This window comes from Ammospiza caudacuta, chromosome 15 (genome assembly GCF_027887145.1).
Source record: "Ammospiza caudacuta isolate bAmmCau1 chromosome 15, bAmmCau1.pri, whole genome shotgun sequence".
Classification (NCBI taxonomy): Eukaryota; Metazoa; Chordata; class Aves; order Passeriformes; family Passerellidae; genus Ammospiza; species Ammospiza caudacuta.
Genome location: NC_080607.1, coordinates 10,735,381 through 10,755,734, shown reverse-complemented (window position 1 = coordinate 10,755,734; position 20,354 = coordinate 10,735,381). Strand labels below are relative to the sequence as shown.

General features: G+C 49.5%; 2 protein-coding genes across 3 annotated transcripts in view; one reads left to right on the top strand and one right to left on the bottom strand.

Annotated features, from left to right (window-relative positions):
* Nucleotides 1–7,728, top strand: part of STK4 (serine/threonine kinase 4) — a 48,536-nt gene extending 40,808 nt beyond the window's left edge. For both annotated transcript variants that reach the window (XM_058814454.1, XM_058814453.1), the window contains one exon: nt 4,691–7,728. In XM_058814454.1, the coding sequence (XP_058670437.1) occupies nt 4,691–4,849 (159 nt within the window). In that variant the 3' untranslated portion in view covers nt 4,850–7,728. The remainder of the gene's footprint in view (nt 1–4,690) is intronic.
* Nucleotides 7,729–13,221: 5,493 nt separating this feature from the next.
* On the bottom strand, nt 13,222–19,480 carry KCNS1 (potassium voltage-gated channel modifier subfamily S member 1). The gene is made up of 2 exons (XM_058814858.1): nt 18,515–19,480; nt 13,222–13,659 (listed from the first exon to the last, which is right to left on the bottom strand). Exons 1-2 carry the CDS (start codon nt 19,478–19,480, stop codon nt 13,222–13,224), a joined length of 1,404 nt encoding a protein of 467 aa, XP_058670841.1.
* Nucleotides 19,481–20,354: the final 874 nt, after the last annotated feature.

Genomic DNA, 20,354 nt, shown 5'->3' with positions numbered 1-20,354 from the left:
CAAACTGGGCAAGCTGCAGACAAACCAGCTGTAGCAAACCAGCACGGCTGCTCCTTGCTCTGAGGGCTGGGGGTGCTAAAAGGACTGGGATAAATTATTTGCATCAGCTTCTAATTCAAAAAGTTTTCACCATTTTTGGGGTTTTTGTTTAGTTTTCATGGGGACAGGGCAGAGACTGAGTTAATTCTCTAAGCTTTGTGTTTTACAACAGATTTTTTTGTTTTGTTTTATGTGAACAAAAATCTGGCATGGTGGTAGGGTTTTGGGCTGTGTCCTGCTTGGGACAGAACAGCAGAGGTATAAAAAGTTCAGACCATGGTGCCCTTGAATGCCAAACCTGTGGCTGTGTCTGCAGAGAGCTTAGATTATTCTCCTTTTGCTGCTTAGGCTCATTTACATTCAGTGCAATATCATGTTGCTGTGACACTTTACCTGACTGTGGGAAATGCAAGTGGGGTTTTTCCCCCCCCCTGTTTTTAAAATGCTGATTTGAAAGAACTGCAACTCAGAAGCAGTTTGCTGAGTTGAACATTATTCAGTGGGGTAGTTGTCTGCAAATCTGTCAGAAATGCTGACAAAGGAATGTCATGAATAGCTTACAAACCTTCTCCTTGAGGAAGAAATTGTATTTCAAATTATCTGTTCCTGATTTGTCCATTACCACTGCGTAGGCATGGAAAGGCTGGAGGTTATGTCCTTCCAAAGGATATAATTATGTATGTCCTTCTGAATTATACAGTAGAAATCATCAGCATGTTAAAACAAGATGTTGCTGTCAGTGGTGTCTGAAGAAAACAAACAGCATCCAACAGCTGTGGGTGAGAGGCTTTCAGATGAGCACTTCCACCTCTGGCATTTGTCTTCAGTTGGGCATTTTTACAGAGTTAAGATCATTCTCAAAATCTCAAGTAAAAATTCAACTGTTAATCAAACAGTTAAAAATTAGCTTTCTCAACATACAGGCTTGCTGGAAGAGTTTCATGTGCTGCCTCCTCACCATTTTGATAGATTTGTTTGGCCAACCTTAGAACAAGTATTTTTTATCCAGCTTTGCATTTGAAATGAGATTCCTTCCTTTAGAAGTTTCGCTTAGGTATTTGATCAGCATGGACAAAAATAGATAGCTTTTACAGAGACAGTTAGGCTTCTTAGAGCAGAGGAAATGCTGAGAAGTGAGAGGAATGGGACTGAGCCCGTGGCTAAAACCAGCTCTAATTGCAGCTGCTCAGTGCTGAGACTTTACCCTGAGTAACTGTCTGTCATGAGATGCTGTCCTTGTCCTTCTTGTCTTATTTTGCTCCTGGCGTTTCTCTAAGAGAATAATGTCATTGTCCCAGGAGTGCAGAAACAGATACACTGGAGTCTAAAACTTCATTTCTGTGCCATTGCCTTACAGTGCAATGCCAGGCAGCAAAGTGAAATGGAGGCCATCACATTTTGAACAGTTTGTTGGGGTTTTTTCCCTTCCCGTGTGTGTGAGTGGAAGGACAGGCTGAGTGATTGCCCAGGCCAGGTCCCCGGGCTGTTGCTGTCACAGCAGGAGCAGAGGGCTGGGTGTCCCCTGCTCTGGGTGGCTCTGGTGGCTCTCACTGGGGACCTGCCAGTCTCCCATCAGCTCATCTGGGCTGAGCAGTCACCTCCTGCACCTTGCACCATTGCTGCCCTTTGGCTTCTCCACCCCTTCCAGGAGCAGTGTGTTGTTCCAGATGAAAACTGTGAGTTGTTCATGTTCACTGACAGGGTGTCCCTGTGCTCCCAGGTTCCTGAGCCCATGGACTTGCCTCCCTGTTGGGGAAGATGAAACAGGAAAGCCTTATAAATATGATTGTCTGGCAAAAGGTTTTGAGAATATGGAAACTATGAGATTGAAATGAAAGCAAGCTTTGAGATACCTGAGTTACTGAACAACGGGAAAACAATGGCATGGCCAGCTGAAGGTGATCCCCTTTTGATGGAACAACACCCTCTGCTTGCAGACAGGCCCAAGGCTCAGAGCAGACCCTGCAGCTTGGCAGAAGAGGCCCAAAGAGGAGTTTTTAGGGTTTAAAATGTAACACAGTATGGTAATGTAATGATTCTTACAGGCTGTATGTAAATGCTGTAGGATTTGTATCTTGTATTAGACTGGTTAGTGAGAATTAGAATATTCAACACAGAAGAAGATTTATTGTATTGCAACAGGAACCTCGCTCCTTTTGCTCTCTTACCCTCTTACTCTCTCACCCTCTCATCCTCTCTCCCCCTCTCTTCTCTCAGCCTGCTCTGAGCTGTGTCTGGCAGCTCCCAGCAGGGCCCTGCCCCCAGGCCCTTTGCAATGAACCCCAAGTTCCAGCCCTGGCTGCAGAGATCTCTGCTCTCCATCCATCCCCACTGTCCAACCCCCCCGACACTCCTACACCTCCCTTCCTTCCCCAGCCTCCCTGTTGTGTTTAACCCATGATCAGCTCTGTGAGCTCCACTGTGCTCTGCATCATGCAGGTAACCCACTTCCAGTTGGCTCATACTCACATAAATTGCCCACTCCAGACTTAGCTGTGCTCCAGCATCTTCCACACTGTTCAGCCATCTGTCCTGGCAAGCACAGTCCCTGAATTGTCAAAGCTGTGGTGTCCCTTGGCAAGCAGCTCTTACACTTTGCAGGAAGGCTTGGTGTGTCACTGGAGGATGTCCCTGATGCTCCTCCTGCTCAAGGACAGCTGTAGGGCAGTGTTTTCTTACAGCCACGTGTTCTGGAGAGCCCATCGCTGTACATCTGCTCTGCCAGCTCAGGTGCTTTGTTTCTGGCTCTGAGCAGCACCCAGGCACTTGAGGAGGATGGCAGAGAAGGCTCAGAGGGCACCTCTGGAAGATTGCAGCCCTAGGGCAATTTCTCACATCTAACAGTTGGCTTACACCTTGAGCAAGGTGGTTTAGATTTGTTCCAATACTCTCTTTAAGCAGTCCAGCACTGGGAGAGGTGTAGCTGCTTAGTGTATGTATTCAGTACTTGTATTAATATTTTCTTCTGGTTTGCATTTTTATTTGACTTTTCAATTCCCTGGACTGTGAGGAAGTGGAATGTTGAATAGTGTGAAAAGGCAACTGGTGCCATGCATCAACTTAAACTGCTGCCTGTTAAAGTTGCATTAATGTGTATAAATAATATATATCTTTGTGGAGGAAGTGCTTTGTCTTTCTAATGAACAGTTGCCTGATTGGAAAGGCTGAAATACTGTATACCCTGGGCAGAAAGGTTGTTTCATGTGTGCCTGGATTATTAAAATGGATTTGTGATCTTGAAACAGCAGAATATGAAGTTCTTTAGCAGAATATGCTAAAGAACTTCAAAAGACATTGTGAGAAATTAAGTAGCAGGTGACTGTGATTTAGGGACTGGTATCTCTTTCACCTCAGGAAAAGGCATCAGGAGTTCCATATCTCAGTTTTAAGGAGTGATGCAAACTGCCATTAAACATTAATTTGTTGCCTTATAGTAGGCAGCAAACATTTCACTTCATGTGTTGGTTCAGAAATGGCTTGAAGAAAAATCATGACAGCTGATTAATTAACAGCTAAACTAGGACAGTCCCACTTGCAGGAAAATAAAGATAAGTCACTTAATTATGACATTTGTTGAAAACAACAAAAAAAATTGACAGTTTTTTGTGCACAAGAAAGAACCCACATTATTTTGCATTTCTTAGCATCCACAGCAGGTGCTTAGTGATAGCAGGTGCTGCACAGTCATTTCTGTCCTGCTGGAGTGCCTGTAAAACTATTTCTCCTGTGATCATTTGGTCTTGGATGGGGAAAGGACTGGTGCTCAGGTAAACATCTGAAACATTTCCAGTGTCCATATTTTTAACATTATACTAAAAACCTGTCTGTTGCACCAGTTATAATATTATAACATTACATAAAGGCTGTAGCTGTGGACAGTTTAGACTGTCCCAAGCCACGCTTGGCATCTGTAATCACAGAGCAAAACTTCTACTTGGCAAATTGCCACAAAGCAAAAGACAGCCAATTCAACAAGGGTCAGGCAGAGAGAGAAAATTCAGGGAGAGGGAGTTTGTCCAGATGAGCCTGACTTCTTCTTCACATGTACAGGAAAATACAAATTGTACTTGCATATTTTATCAGTACAAGGCTGACCCAAAGTGACCTGGTGTGTGTTTGTGCTCTGGGATTTCTGGTGTAGCAGAGTCTGAATTTTTCACCATAACTGACTGAGATTCAGCCTCATTGTACATAATTGCCTTTTTTTTCACATGTATCTTTTGTGAATGATATTATTTTCTTCCTGTTCCCTATGTCTCCATTAGTCATTTAGCATAAGGAGGTCTAGTTGCAAAGAAAGGGGAGGAGAAGAGAACTTTGCTTTCCTTCCTTCTCAGTGCAGCATTTCTGTCCTAAGCCTGCAAAACAAAGCATTAAAAAAGCAACTCCATGGGGGAAACATTTCACTGGTTGGTTGTGTGCTCACACTGCCAGCAACCAGAGCATGTAATGTACCTGTGGAATGAGCAGCAGCAGTATCCTGGGGCTCACACCTCTCTCACTGAGGGCAGCAGCCTGGAGCAGAGCTCTGGGTGCCTTTCCCTGCTGGAAGATGCTCTGTGGCCGTCAGAGGAGCAGCAGGATCCCTGCAGGCATGCAGGTGATGGTTGCACTGATTTATGTGTCTGTTCCTCTTGTGTCTCCCTGCTAGCTGAAGACTTGGAGCGTGGATGAGCTGCAGAAGAGGCTCTCTGCCCTGGACCCCATGATGGAGCAGGAGATCGAGGAGATTCGCCAGAAGTACCAGTCCAAGCGCCAGCCCATCCTCGACGCCATCGAGGCCAAGAAGCGGCGGCAGCAGAACTTCTGAGCCACGGGGGGAACCTTCCCCCACCCTCCAACAATCAGCCCCTTGCTTTTATGACTACTGAACAGATTGATTTCTATTGAAATATGCTAGCAAAATAGAGGGCAATACTTCTGCTCGTTTATTTTTCCATAGCACCTTTTGTGAACTCAGGAATGCCGTCACGTGGAAAATCCTGATTGTATGTTTTAGTGTTAGAACTTGTATTTAAAACGTAATTCCAAAAGAGTTCTGTTACTGTTTTTAGGAGGGTTGTTTTTAAACCAGAGGAACCAGATAGAAATTGGCTAATGAAAGTTGGCTCACTCTCTTTTCGACTGAACTTTCAGGAGTCTATTTTGGTTTAAGTTAATACAGATGGTTGTCTGTAACAGCTGATTCTTTTGTGGGTTTTTTGTTTTTGTTTTCCTTTGTGAATGCACAGACTCAATTTCAAGCTGTTAACTGTTTCTACTGTTAAGGTACTGATAAGTTTTAGGTCACTGAAGAGAGCAGGTGAGAACATGTACAAACTGTTCCAGCCTTTTGAAAGAAATCTCAGTTTTTAAAAAGCCTGTAATAAGCCCCATGCCTTACACTGTGTGCTTTAAGCAAGTGTTATTTCTTCAAGACCTCAGTTTTGTCCTTGTTCTGTGTACTTCATGAATTTACACGAGTAGATATAGCATGTTGTGCCTCCATAAGAAATTACATTCTGTAATTTAAAATCCACACCCACTTAAAACCAAAAGCTAGTCAGTGATCTGATACCCCTTTGTCTGTCTGTTTGGAAATGTCCTTCAGGGAGACCCTGCTGAGAATGGAGTGCTGGGAAAAAGAAACAGCCTTTGAATGGGTGGAAGTTGTGTGAACCTCTCTCAGGAATTAGGTACTTCAGCTGTGTCTAAGAGGACTTAAAAATCTCCACAGCTTGTGAAATATTTTATAGGCTTCATTTCAAATTTACATCTTTGGATGCTTGAACAAAAACTTGATTTCACAATCCTTCACATTTCTGCAAGGTTTAGCACATCAGGAGAGTCAAACTGAAAGTGAAGACTGTTAAATTAACAAAGATGTGCATTTATGGTGGTGGAGAAAAGGCGGAGCTGATCTGGATGAGAAGACAATTACCAATGTCCTGCTGGAAGAGGTTCAGTCTCTTCCAGCTCCTCTGGATGCTCTTGTGTTTTTGTTTTTTGTTTTTTTTTAATATCCCTGCCCAGCATAGCTCAATCAGCCACGATGCCCCAAGCACGTACAATCGCTGTGAGGACGGTGCAATCAGCTCACGTCAGAGTGGAGAATAAAACAAAGCCTGTTTGAGGGCAGAGACTGAGCAATGCCTCTGCCCCCTGGGCTCTGACAGCCCAGCTGTGCAGCTCTAGGTGTGCCTAGCATATGATGGAATGTTTGGGCAAAGCAAGTGTTTCTACCAATGTTATTTTTATTTTGTTCTGATAGAGGGAAAGGTTTCCACATCGTGCTTCTGAACTAGGCCTTGGTACATCACCCAGATGATTAAACAGCAGTGTCTCCTGAATCTAATGCTGCTACAGAGGTGATGTGTTTGTTTCATGTTTCTGTAGGGTCTTGTTTCCCCACTGGAGCAGGCTCTTGGCTGCTGTTCACAGCTGTGAAAGGAACCAAGCCATCCTTACCCTCCTTGCATGGGTTTGTCTCAGTTTGCTGATGCAGTGGGATCACAGCTGTCCCCAAGGAAAAGGGAGACAGTCAGCAGTGTATGTAGGGTGCTGCAGGAGGAGCACATCCTGGGATAGCCAGCAGTCTGGCAGCCCCAGGTGCTGGGGAACATCAGGGCTCCTGCCGTGCTCATCTGGAATCTGTGCAATGGGCTTTGCCCTAACCATGTCTTCATGATGAGCAATTTTCATGGGCATCTTTTGCCTCAAAGAAACTCCTCCAGCTTAGCAGGGAGTTCTCTGGTCAGTGTTGGATCCTGTATAAGTCATTTGGGTGGATCAGGCCCAGCACCTCTGGTGTGACAGACACAGAGGTCTGTAACATGGTAAATTTGGCACTGCCTGTGTGGTGTGGCTCAGTCCTGTTCTGCTGGAAGGATTTTTTCCTCTGCACTGTATAGATAACTCTGTGGAGATCAGAGGGCATTAGAAACCCCAACTTTAGGGTGAAACACCACGAGGTGGTGTCTATTTACAGAATATGCAACCTGTGACTGCTGTAACTGAATGTAAGCACTCTTGAAATACTCTGCTTTGCTGACGTGATTGTCTTAAAATATAGCAAATGAACCAAAATAACTAAAACTGGTCCAATGGCTTAACTGTCTTTGAACCTTTCTAAAATGCTTGCAGTGGGTGAGACTTAATGATGTTTCTTGCATTTGGAGCTGTAGTGCAGAGGAATTATTTTCTCCTTCACTGATTTTCAATTTGTTGGAGAAAATATTTCCCTTTTTGGTCCCTTTGTAGAATGTCTGGGAGCACAGTACCTGTTCATTCCTCAGAGTCCTCCAAGCTGTGATCAAGGCTGGTACCATAAGGGAAGGATGTTTTGACAAAGTTTTAAGCAAAAAACTTGCATAATTGAGAAGCTGCATTCATGTGCTCCTTGGGCCCATCTGCATTTGGAAAGGGTTCTGGACAAACCATTCTCTTTGCTTCTAAAACCCAGAGATACTGATGGTGTCAGTCATGTGAGACTTACAAATGTGAAGTTTGTAGCTTTAACTTTTTTTGTAACAAAGAAATTAGCAACACTGGCATAAACTGCTGACTTGAAATGCTGTTTTGTAAGATCTGGCTGTTTGTATATAATAGTGTTGGGTCTTTAGTTTGTATATGTATGGAACAGTAACTTTTATTGCATTCCTCTCAGTTTGATACAGGAGATTTTGTTTGATCTTTCTCAAATATCTTGCCTTATTTGTTCAAAGGGGCAAATAAACTGTCCCTACCTGAAAGCATCAGTGTTGTGTCTCATATTTATGCCCTGCAGTGCTTGGGGGTGTTGCTGTTTACCAGGACAAGTTTTAACATGATGCACTTCTACTCAGCCAGTGTTATGCAACGTGCTGGAGGAGGGCACAAGCTTTCAGGAACATGGGCAGTGAACATGTCAGACACATGTTTTAAAACATTGCCGATTCTTGCAGCTTGAGCAGAGGGGCAGCTCCATGTGCTGGCAGCTCTGTGGGGTTCAGGAGGCGATGCTCAGGCAGTTCCAGCAGGGAGGAGCACAGGCAGCCCTGCCTGGAGCTCCAGCCATGCAGGAGGGATGATTTCCCCACGGGGTGCTTTGGCAGATGGGGATGCTGAGCCCTGCTGTAGGTCCTTGCTGTCTGCAGCAGCTTCCCTGAGCCTGCAGGCACATTTGGGGCTAGGTACATACCAATCTATCCACCTTCCTACACAACAGGTGAGGCTGGAGGCTCGCTCCTAATTCTGGCTCACTTGCTGCACTTTGAGCTTTCTAGCTCAGGGAAAGATGAAGCTGACAGTGAGTGGGTGCTGCCTTCCCATGGTGAACTGTTGGCTTCAATGTGGTTTCCCTGAGCAGTTACTAAATCTGTCCTGGAGGGATGACTAACTGGAGCAGAGACAGAATTCATTCAGGAGTCAGCTTTGGTTAGCAATTCCGGAAGAAACAAAATAGATCTGAGCTTTTAAGTGTTGGGAAGGAGCTTGGGAATCAAAGGGAGGGAGGCTGCGGGCTTTTCTAGTAACTGGGGAAGCCTGGAGCTCTCACATCCTCTCAGCAGCATTACCAGGCTATTGTGGAGCCCCAGAGCAAAGGGAGGGAGGGAGGGTTGTGCAGCCACACCAGGGGAGGGTTTGTGTGCACTCCCTCTGTGCTGGCAGCACTGCACCTGCTGCACAAACTTCTGCCTAACTGCTGTGGCTAACAAACCCAGCAACACCAGCTACCCTGATGGTTAGCCTTGGTTTTCTCCCCCATAAGGTAGAAAGTCAGCTCTCCACAAAGCCCATAGCACCAGCACTTTTTAATAATTATAAGCATTAAGGTACAGGAGCTGCTGTGCCAGTGTCCTTTTTGCCCAGCTACTCATTTCCTACACCTTCATTTTGTACCATTTCCTGCTGTCCACAGGCCAAAAGAGTCTGAGCCTGGATAAATGCTGAGTGTTGGCTGACAGCCCTGCCTTGAGAGTTGATAATTTTTCATTTCACTAATTATTTTGGCAAAATTTTGACGAGTCAAACCAGGAAATACCCATCAGCTCTTTCTAGACTGAAAGTTAATTGCTCTTTAATTTAAGAGCCCAGGAAGAAAGCCAATGTGTTTAAAAAACTTTAAAACAATTCAATTCCATCTATGAAGGACTTCCCTGCTCCCCTCTAGGGTGTTGCTGTCCAAACCAATACAGTGCTGGACGTGGAGAGAGCCCAGAGTCCCTGAGTCCCATCCTGAGTGGTGACAGCAGCTTCTTGCAGTCCTGTCCGTGCACAGCCAGCACACAACTGAGCTGTAAGGTGCATTTTCCTCAGCCCAAGGGGCTCACAAGCTCTGGACCAATATTCCTTCACTACAGAGAGCAGGATCTCGGAAGAAATGTGGGGCAGTTTTTTCTGTCAGCAGACTCGAGGTCTGGATGTGAAGATGCTGTGAACATTGCTGGTGCTGTGCCTCCCTGCAGGCCTGACCTCTGGGTTTTATTCCCTGAAATGGTGTGGCCTGTCTAGGCACATTTGGCTAATTTAATTCCATGCCTTCAAGGCTGCTCATTTGGCTCTCTCAGATGGTCAGAATAGAAGTTTTGATTTTATGCTTTTCCTGCAACTAAGTTAGCAGCTTGGGTTCAGATAAAGGCTAAAGTGAACCCAAAACTATATGCAGACCTTCGGGCTGTCTCACTAAAAGGCAAAAGTGGTTTAGCATTATTTTGTAGAAAAAAAAAAAAAAGGAATTACTGCACTGTTTGTTTTTACTGATCTCCTTCCATAGTTCAGCAAACAGAAGTAACACTGATTCAACGTGTCAAGCACTGTGCTCAAGCAGTGAGAACTGAATTTTGCTGAAGTCAACAGGATTGTAGGAATCTGTGAGCAGGAGAGGTCCCAGAAACACTACCAGTGAGGAGTCTTTCCTTCCTATAGATGAAGCCCTTTAAAATCTCCTGGTTTTCTAATTACCAGCCAAGCGCACACTCCATGCTCAGGGTAGTCATGGATCTGAAAGTTGGCAAAGGAAAAGAAGTTTTAAACAAAGGTAATGAAGTTTACTTTGTCTCTTTGAGCAGAGTTGTCTAATTCTCAGCTGCATTAAACAGCTTAATAAGGTCACTCCTTAATCACCATTCCCTGGAGGCAAGAGAGTCATGCTTTAGTCAATCATTTGGTGAATGTGGAAAGCAGCTTTGTAGGAATAACCTGATAAAGTGTGTAATTGATTTACCCACTGTATCAAATGAAAATGCAGCCACTCAGGAAAACTGATTAGGGATTAGCAAAAGAACAAGAGTTTCCTACTTGCCTTAGCACCAGGAAGAGAAGCCTGTCCTTGCAGCCCAGTGCTGCACAGCCTGGCTGGGAGCGTGGGCTGTGCTCACCCACTCTGCTGCTGGGCACCTTCCTGCTCTGCACAGCTCCAGCTCTGCCAGATCTGCCTGCACAGCAGTGGGAGGATTTTCCTGGTGCACTTACTCAGAGCCATACAAATCCTAATGTCTTCACAGGGAGCAGGAGGCTAAAAAAAGAAAACATCTTGCGTGGCTTTCCCAAACCCGAGCTCGGAGCTCTCGTGCTCCAGCCCCCTCTGATGTGCCAGAGGGGCTCACAGATCCTGCCTTGCTTGTAGCCCCCAAGGTAGGGCAGCTTTTGCCTTGGAATGATTAGCAGAACGTGGATTTTTAATTTTTTGTTAATTTTTTAAATATTTTTGTCTTTTTTGAGAGACAAAAGCTCTCAAAGGAATAAAGATTGAACTGGTTTTACCCCATCATGCCCAGCAGACAGGGAGAGCAGTGATGTCCTCCCCAGCCAGCCCCTGCAGAGCAACAGCCTAGAGAACCCCCTCCTCATTTCAGAGCACCAGAGAGCCACAGACAGCACCAGGATGTCCAGGCATGAGGACAGCTGTCAGCTAGAGAGCATCCAGCATCCCACAGCATCCCACAGCATCCCACAGCATCCCACAGCATCCCATCATCCAGAGCAGCATCCCACCATGCATGAGCACATCCAGCTGCCACAAAACAGAAACCAGCATCCACAGCAGGTCATTGAGGTCTTTAATAAAATATACAGTATGCATCCCATGCATAGATAGAAAATTAATTTACATGCTCCTAATTATTTGCATAATGCTTTTTCATTAATAGATATAATTTACTCTTCACATTTGAATACATTTTGCTACTGGAATATTTATGTTGAGGAGGGGAAACTCCTTCCTGTATTCAAGTAACAGTGCAGCAGGAGCTGGTTGGAGCAGAGGGTGCTGCTCCCCAGTCCCAGCTCCCAGCAGGAATAAGCACAGAGAGGACCATGGAGTTGGTACTGGAAGACTTGATGATGCCAGAAGCGTGAGCACCCTCCCATCCCACCCCACCATTCCTTGGGGACCCTCCCTGGGTCCCACTGGGCTTAGAAAGGCTGGACCTGCACCAGTGTTGGCTTTCCTTGCCCGTGACCAGCAGATGGCTACAGGCAGAGCCAGCACCGGCAAATAGAGCTGTGCTGAAACCCAGCCAGGAAAGCAGCAGCAAAGCCATGATCCAGGTACCTGGGGTCATCCTGCAGCCTTTTATGTGTGTGTGAGGCGCTTTGGGATTGTGGGATGCACGTTTCTCTGTTGGGTGCACTCCTCTGTGTGCAACGGAGCTGCACATTTTCCAAACAGAGACCAGGGGTGGGAGGGAGAGGAAAAGCTCTGTAGGGAGTTAATGCTGTGCCCTGAAGGTGCTCAGGTGGGTTGGGGTCCAGGCAGGAAGGGTTTGTGTTCCAGGCTGGCCTCCCTGCCTGGCTGTGAGGGGCTCAGAGGCCGTGGTGACAAAAGCAGTGCAAGGTCCCCTCTGCCCCAGCTCTCTCCCTGCAGGGGGAAGGCGAGTGCAGCAGCACTCGGGGGGCTCAGCTCCCTGTGAGGACACCTGGGCAGTGTGACCCCCTCCTTACAGCCCTCCTGGCCCTGAGGCAGGGAGGGAAGAGGCAGGACACAGCCAGGCAAGGGGCTGTGGTGAGGGAGAGCAGGGTTTGGGGGACAGCCCCGCTGGGATTGGCTCCTCAGCTCCCCCAGCCCGACCCCTTTGACTGCTGCTGCCTCAGAGTTGAGTGTTCCTTCTGCCCTCCTGGCCACCCCCAGGTGTGTGGGCAGTGTCCCTGCCCCATGTGGGCAGTGCTCCCAGCTGTGCCCCGCTCCCAGCACAGCCCCACATCCCTGCAGGTCCCAGCAGTGGCAGTGTAGGAGAGCAGATAAATCCCAACAATGGAAAGGTGGGGTTCAGTCCATCCCACTCCCATGGGGGGCTCACCCTGAGCTGCCTCTCCTCCCATACAGGCTCATTCCCAGCCCCTTTCCTTTATGGTCTTTTGAGCCTTTTGAGCCTTTTGAGCCTGTTTCCTGCTGGGGGTAGGACAAGGCTGGGGCTGGAATTGTCAACACAGCACAGATCTGTAAGGGCTGCCAGCCTGTTGAGGGCTGCCTCATCCTTGAGCTATTTAACCTCACCCTGGACAACACAAAACGCTAGGGCAGAGGAAAATCTCTCTCCATACACCTGGGGCAGTGCCTGATCAGGGGTCACTTGCATTTCTTATTTTCTGCCTCCCTTTCTGGCAGGGGTATATCCAGCACCACAACCTCCCTTTGCAGCCATGGGTGAGCAAGGTGAAGGCTGAGACACATCCAGGAAGGTCTGGAAGCAGCCAGCACCCACTGGGCATCTCCTCCAACCCCTCCTGTCCTTCACAGGGTGATGCCAGCCATGGCTCCTCCACTGTGGTGTGCTCACCATGAGCAGGTCCTATGGGCCCCAGGTGGGTCCCACATGTCCCACAGCCCCCAGGTGGGTCCCAGTGCCCCAGGTGGGTCCCAGCAGGTCCCAGGTGGGTCCCAGAAGGTCCCAAGTACCCCAGGTGGCTCCCAGCAGGTTCTATGTGCCCCAGGTGGGTCCCAGAAGGTCCCTCATGCCCCAGGTGGGTCCCAGCAGGTCCTGAGTGCCCCAGGTGGGTACCACATGTCCCATGGCCCCAGGTGGGTCCCCAGCAGGTCCCACATGTCCCAGGTGGGTCCCACATGTCCCAAGTGCCCCAGGTGGCTCCCAGCAGGTTCTATGTGCCCCAGGTGGCTCCCAGCAGGTCCCTCCTGCCCCAGGTGGGTCCCAGCAGGTCCCATAGGCCCCAGGTGGGTCCCACATGTCCCGTGTGCCCCCGGGACACAGGGGGCAGAGCAGGGGCTCAGGGGCTGGGCTGGGCCCCGGGGGTGAGGCCCCGGCGCTCGGGGCTGGGCCTGTCCAGGGAGGTCTCGCTCAGGGCCTCGGAGTCGCTGCCGCCCTCCTCTGGCTCCTTCTTGCCGCTGTTCCTCACGGCCGCCTCCAGCGCCTTCTGCTTGCGGTAGAAGTGGGAGAACTTGTTGAAGATGATGGTGATGGGCAGCGCCACGACCAGGATGCCCCCCAGGATGCAGCCCGAGGCCGCCAGCTTGCCCGCCACAGTGACGGGCACCACGTCCCCGTAGCCCACGGTGGTCATGCTGACCGTGCCCCACCACCAGCACGCCGGGATGGTGTCGAAGCCGACGTCCTCCTCCTTCTCAGCAGTGTAGGCCACGCCAGAGAACACAGAGACCCCCACAGCCAGGTAGAGCAGCAGGATCCCCACCTCCCTGTAGCTGTGCTGCAAGGCAAAGCAGAGCCTTGGTCAGTGAGGGACGCAGGGATCCCACAGGGATCAGGACACAGGGATCCTGCAGTGATCAGGATACAGAGATCCCAAAGTGATCAGGACACGGGGATCCCACAGTGATCAGGATACAGGGATCCCACAGTGATCAGGACACAGAGATCCCACAGTTATCAGGACACAGGGATCCCACAGTGATCAGGATGCAGGGATCCCACAGTGATCAGGACACAGGGATCCTGCAGTGATCAGGATACAGAGATCCCAAAGTGATCAGGACACGGGGATCCCACAGTGATCAGGATACAGGGATCCCACAGTGATCAGGACACAGAGATCCCACAGTTATCAGGACACAGGGATCCCACAGTGATCAGGATGCAGGGATCCCACAGTGATCAGGACACAGGGATCCCACAGTGCAAGCACAGCCCTGCACAGACTCCCTGCACTCCTCCACAGGGATCCCAGTGCCTCCATCCACCCCTGCTGTGGGATGTCTTGCTCCGGGGGTGGGCTGGGATGGGCAGGAGTGGCTCTCACCTGGAGCAAGTGGTGCAGCCAGGAATCATTCCTGGCACCCACAGCTGCCTCTCTGCACTCCACCAGGCTGTGAGAAGACAGATCTGGGCTCCCCAGCCAGGGATCCCCGTCAGAAGCTGCTCCCCTGCCTCCAGCACTCACTCTGGCCTGATCTCAGCTAACAATATTTAGCACATTTTCCTTTTATCTTGGCAGGTCCCCAGAAACCACCTAATAGCAGCCACTAAAAGAAGCAATTTGTACCTTCCTGAGTCGCTGGCACTGCTCACAGGGAGGACGAGGTCTCTGCTGCAGGCTCAGCTCAGCTCTTACCCAGCTCTCAGCCCAGGCTCCCTGGGGACCCCTGAGCCTCAGGGTCCCTCCTGTACCCCACACCACTGAGCCTCAGCATTTGTGAAACCCTTTGTTACAAACATCACATCAGAGCTGACACAAAACCAAACATCCCTGGTCATCAGGGACCCATCCAGTGTCAGCATGGGCTGGACTTAGCAGCCATCCTACAGGGTGCTGCAAGCCCCACCTTGATGAGATACAGCCCAAGGGATCTGGGAGCCTTGGTGGGAATAGAGCCATGGGACACCAGCTCTGATGGCAGTGGTATGCAACACTCCTTGAAGAAGACATAATTTCTCTGGTTTCAACCTAAAACCTTCGTGCTGTGATCTTTCTTTTTATATTCCTAATATTTGAACAAAGTATAAACCTGTGCCAGAAGCCCAGGGGGAGCAGGCAGTGAGCAGTTGAGCAAGTGATGCCAGGAAGGGACTGCCAGGGGACACCACCATCCTCCCAGCATGGCTTTGTACAATCACTTCTTGACTGCCATAGGTGAATTTTTTGGATATTTCTGCCCACTGACCTGCCAGCTTGCTCTTCATCTTTTGGGGAAAGGAAAGCAGAGCTCTGTTTGTGGGGCTTTTTTTCCCAGTCTCCTAACAAGCAGAGAATGCTTTATTGGAGACCACATAACAGCTAAAGGAAACAACATTTGAGCAAAGCAAACAGCAGCAGATGTGGGAAAAGGCTTCTGTGGTCAGGATGAGACTTAAAAGGAGGTGGATTCATGGCAGGGAATGAGGAGACTTTGCTTAGACAGCTGGCAAAATCTGCTCAGATAATGCCAGTAATACCAAATAACCTCCTCTTCCTCCCCTTCCTCCTCCTTCTCCTCCCTCACCTATAGCAGTGCCAGGGGAGCTCCTTGATAAGGACAAACAGCTCAGAGGCAAAGGTATATCACTTGGCTAAGAATGACCTGGTTGGAAGTTAACAGCAGGTCTGTACATCCCAGCTGGGGACCAGCAGCACCAAATAACCTCATGCATTTTTAAAGAGTATCACTTCTGGCCCTGGGATGTGTTGGAGAGGGAAGGTAAAGGGGAAGTCAGGCAGCTCCATAGCTCCTGCTGCTTCAATTTACATGCAGGGTCAGAGTTTGCAGCACAGGGAAGGCTCCAGAAACCTCCCAGCTGATCCTCAGGCACTGGCTGCCATCTATTTGCAGCCCTTTATCTGCAAAACTTCTGTTTTGCTCATTGATTGAGGGGGAAGGCAGGTGGAGTTTGGCTGGGATGCAGTTTTAGCCATGGTTTGAGTGGGATGCAGGCTCAGCCAGGGTTCAGATGGAATGCAGGTTTAGCCAAGGACTGGGTGGGATGCAGGCTTGGATAGGGTTTGGGTGGGTTGCAGTTTTAACCAAGGTTTGGGTGGGCTGCAGGCTTAGCAAGCAGCCAGCCTTGGGGGAGGCAGTGCTAGATAATAAAAGACTCCAGCACAAAGCCCTCCAAGCAGCTTCCTGCCAAATGCACATCTTTCCTCCAGCACAGCAGAAGAGCTGGAATGGAAGAGCCCACTTTGAGTCATGCTAGAAACAGCAGTGTGGAGACCGAGCAAAGATGGCCCATGGTAGTGAGAGCAGGGTGACAGGGAATGTGCAGAGTTCTGACCTCTTTATGTATTTAGGTCCCTGAGGGGACAGAAGCAACTCCTGAAGATCCCTGTATGTGCTGTAATTACCCAGGGACCAACATCTATCAACAACCAGTGGGAAAGGGGATCCAAACCCACACCACAGAGCTGCAATAGCATTAAAGGATGTCAGGCATGGTGGGGAGGAAGAGCAGAGACATGTAGGAAGCCTCTCCTCAAATTAAACCCGCTGTGGATCAAGCCCCAAGCAGTCTGAGGGTTGTTCAGGGTTTACAATGCACAAATGGCAGAATTCCCTCTGCTAGCACTCTGGTGGCAGGGGAGCAATCACTCAGCTTGCCAGAGCCATCGCTCCCCCTTCCTGGCTGCGAACAGCCTCCACTGCTCTGCTCCCGCTCTCTGCTCTTGCAATAGGAAGTAAATTATGATTAACAAGACGTTGTAATTTATGTGCCCACTAAATCACAATGCCAAGCTGCTGCATCAGATTTGTGTCTTTGCTCATCCCCATTTAGAGCTGGCTGTGGAGTCCCCGGGAAGGGGCACTTTCCAGCACGTCACTGGGTGAATCAGCCGCTCGTCAGAAGCCAGAGCCGCGATGCTGCCGGCTCCCCAGACCTCCTTTGCTGCTTAGTAATGTGCACATGAGTCCATCAGTGCCTGCCCTGCTGAAAGGTGGTGTTCATGCTTGCATGGAGCATCAGCAGGACTTAGGGAATCCTTTCCACCTGTCCAAGTTTACTTAAATTTCACCAGGGGTTTTACCTGAGTCTGTCACTTGTCAGTGCCCTTTCAAGGTGAGCGTTCAGAAGCAAGTGTGATGCAGGTAGGACTTCAGGCATCTTCATTTCAAGCAACCCACCCTGGACCCTGTTTTCAGCAGGTTTTGAGGATGCCAGGAATATTTTGATGCTCTGTGGGCTCTGCAAGATTAGTTCTGGGCAGGGCTGATCCTGCGTCAGAGCAGAAGCTGGCAGACCTTTCCTGCTGCCCATCCTCACCCCCATTCACACTCAGTGGTTGCTTTCCTCCGTGACTCAGCCATAGGAACAGGTCCAACCCCAGCAGCCAAGGCCAGCACACCCCATGCCAGCCCTGCCACTGCTGCAGCAGCAAAAACAGGGTGTCCCCAGCTACTCATCCCTGACATGGCCCTTCAGAGGGAGCAGCATCAGGAGCTGCAGCTCCCTCCCATGCCAGGCACTGAGTGGGAGGAGAGTGGCCCTTTGGTTGAATTTCAGGCTCTGTTACAAAGATTGGCTATTCATGTGGTACACCAGCTGTTTGAAGGGGGTAAAGCACAGGGATATTTGTGCAATTTGCCCAAGAAGAGGCAATGTTTGCCCTGGTGATCATCCCCCCATGCCCAGCATCAGCTCCATGTGTGGTGGGGCATTGGGAGCATGTGTCACTCTGAGCAGGCTCAAGGATCAGCTTTAGGATTCCTGTTGATGCAATCACCAAGAACCAGGGACAATTAAAGGCTGAGTTTAACTGGCCTCTGCACCAGGCTGGATTTTCTGTGTAAGCACAGGAAGTGAGTTTCCTTCTCCCCAGATTCAGGAGCATGGCCACTAGCAGGAGGAGGATGAAGGGGAGAGGTGTTGGGGGTGAGCAGAACCACACTGGGTGTGGAAGCTCTCCTGCTTCACCACTGACCTGCAGTGATGGAGGTCTGGCTGCAGCACCAGGATAGTGAGGATTGCAGGACAGATTTCAAGTTGTCCTTGGTCTGTCTGAAGAGGCCAGGGGTGCTGTGGGTGGGGGTCTGGAGAAACACAGTCTTGGGGCATGTTATGGGGGATGTGGACCCTCTCACCAGACCTGCAGGGATGCCACTTCTAGGTATACCTGAATCCTGGTCCTCCACTTGCTCAGCATTTCCTCCAGACCTTCCTCCTGAGGACCACATGGTCCTGCGACCAGCTTCCCCCAGCCCTGCATGCCAAGTTTTCCATCACACTGAGGGGCAGCTGCTGGAAACCTAGGCTCTGCTGAGGACACAGACCCTGCCAGAGGCTGGCTCCCACACCATGAGACTCACCCATTGCTTTTCTATCATTGCTTTGTGCCAGTCCTAACCTCACTGTACCCTGAAGCATTCAAGTATCAACTCAGCTGGACCAGGATTTCTGTTTCCCTAAATGAGCAGACACCAGGGGTTGGACACTGGCCTCTGGTCAGCTGGCAGCATGCTCTTAGGAGGGTTTTCCCCTTTTCCCAGAATGGGGTCAGGAGCAGCCCCGAGCCACACACACTGGTGCTGGCAGACCCAGCAGCATCTGGCTGGCCTGCTACCTGCTCAGCAGGTCACTCTCAGCCCTACCAGGCACTAGACTAAAGGAGTAGGCAAGGAGATAGAGAGCCAGTTTACCTTCAAGGTGGCCCCCAGTGACCTGAGTCCGGTAGAGTGCCGAGCCAGCTTCAGCACCCGGAATATCCTCATGAGCCGGAACACCTGCACCACCTTGCCCAGGTTGCCCAGCTCCGAGTCACTGCCCATGGTCACGTCCACCAGGAGGGTGAAGTAGAAGGGCAACACTGACACAATGTCAATCAGGTTCAGTGGGTGCTTGAAGAACTTCCTGGGGTTGGGTGAGAGCAGGAGGCGGGAGGACACTTCGAAGGTGAACCAGGAGATGCAGAAATACTCCAGCTTGTGCAGGATGGGTTCATCGAGCACGTTGCCATTCTCATCCACCTCCTGGTACTCGGGCATGCTGTGGATGCACATGGTGGCTATGGACACCAGCACCACGCTGATGGACACAAAGCTGAAGAGCTTGCTGGGGATGGAGTAGCCGGGGTTCTCCATGGTGAGCCAGAGGCGCTTGCGCAGGTTGCCGCAGCGCAGCGTGCTGTAGTGCAGCAGGTCATGGTTGATGTCAGAGATCTCATCAGGGGACGTGTCCACGCTGCTCACCTCGCTCTCCTCATCCCAGTTGTGGTGCCGGCTCTCCAGCTTGCGCTCGTGGTAGCGGTAGCTGCAGCAGGAGTCCAGGAAGAACTCGTTGATGCCCCAGTACTCGATCTCCTGGCAGAAGGAGAAGACGCACAGCTCCTCCATGACGTGCAGCTTGCCCGTCTGGTAGAAGTGGAGGACGTAGAGGAAGAAGCCGGGGTTTCTGTCGAAGTAGAACTCCCTGGCACTCACGTCGTAGTCATCGCAGAGCTGCAGGATGGACTCCTCCGAGTCGCAGGAGAGCAGCCGGCCCAGGCGCGTGTCGGGGAACTTGGAGAGTGCGCTGGAGCTCAGCCGCCGCCGCAGGCCGCCCACGTTGATGTTGATAACGTCCTCCTCAAAACTGGGACCCCAGTAGTTTAAGGTCTTGTTGACCATGATCAGCAAAGCAGGAGTGGGTTCCACCTGTGGATGAGACAGCAGGGCTGGAGGGGTGCTCCTGGCAGAAGCACCCTGGGGAATGAGGAGGGATGTTTGCATTTTGAGAAGTGAGGACCAAGGAGAGAGAAGGGGAAAAAAACAGCTTTGGACTGCTGTTCTCCTGTGGTATGGAAGCTAAAAAAAAGAAAAGCCAATGATTTTCCATGTGAAACTTTTCCTTGCTTTTTTACCTGCTAAAGTTTCTCCCTCTGCAGGTTGTTAATGGCCTAAGGAAGGCAGTTTAATTTACCTCCAGCACATCACCCATGGGGCTCTCCTTCTTCAAACAGGTAATTAGTCACTGAAGAGAAGATTTATTCCCCAAAGAGTCTCCCAGAGGAAGAATTAGATCTTGTCAAATCACCACTGCTGTGATTCTGCCAAAGTGCTTTGTAGCCCCACTACCCTCACTACTAATTAGACCTGGTCAAAAACTCCTTAGATGGTGCAATCCTTCCAGCAGCACAGGCAGTTTTGCCAAAATCAAAGTATTGCCACAGAAGGTGTCTATTTTAAGGAGAATTTGAGAGGAAGAAGTGTCAAAACAATTCATCTGCCTGTTTTGTTTCCTCTTCTGTGTTCTACCATGTAAAATATTAAGATTATTTTGATTATGTTGAAACATAACAAAAACATGATTCAGAATCATTGATGACTGAATAAAATCTTTATGTCAATGGGGAAATAAAAACCCAGAGTTTTGATTTCTATTGCATTTTAGGGTTATAAGTTTCAGGGAGCTGGGCTTTTTTGCGCAGCAGAAATTCTATTTTCTAATGAGAAACAGTTAAAGCATCAAAGAAAGAGAAGCATTCCCAGAAGCAGATGCATT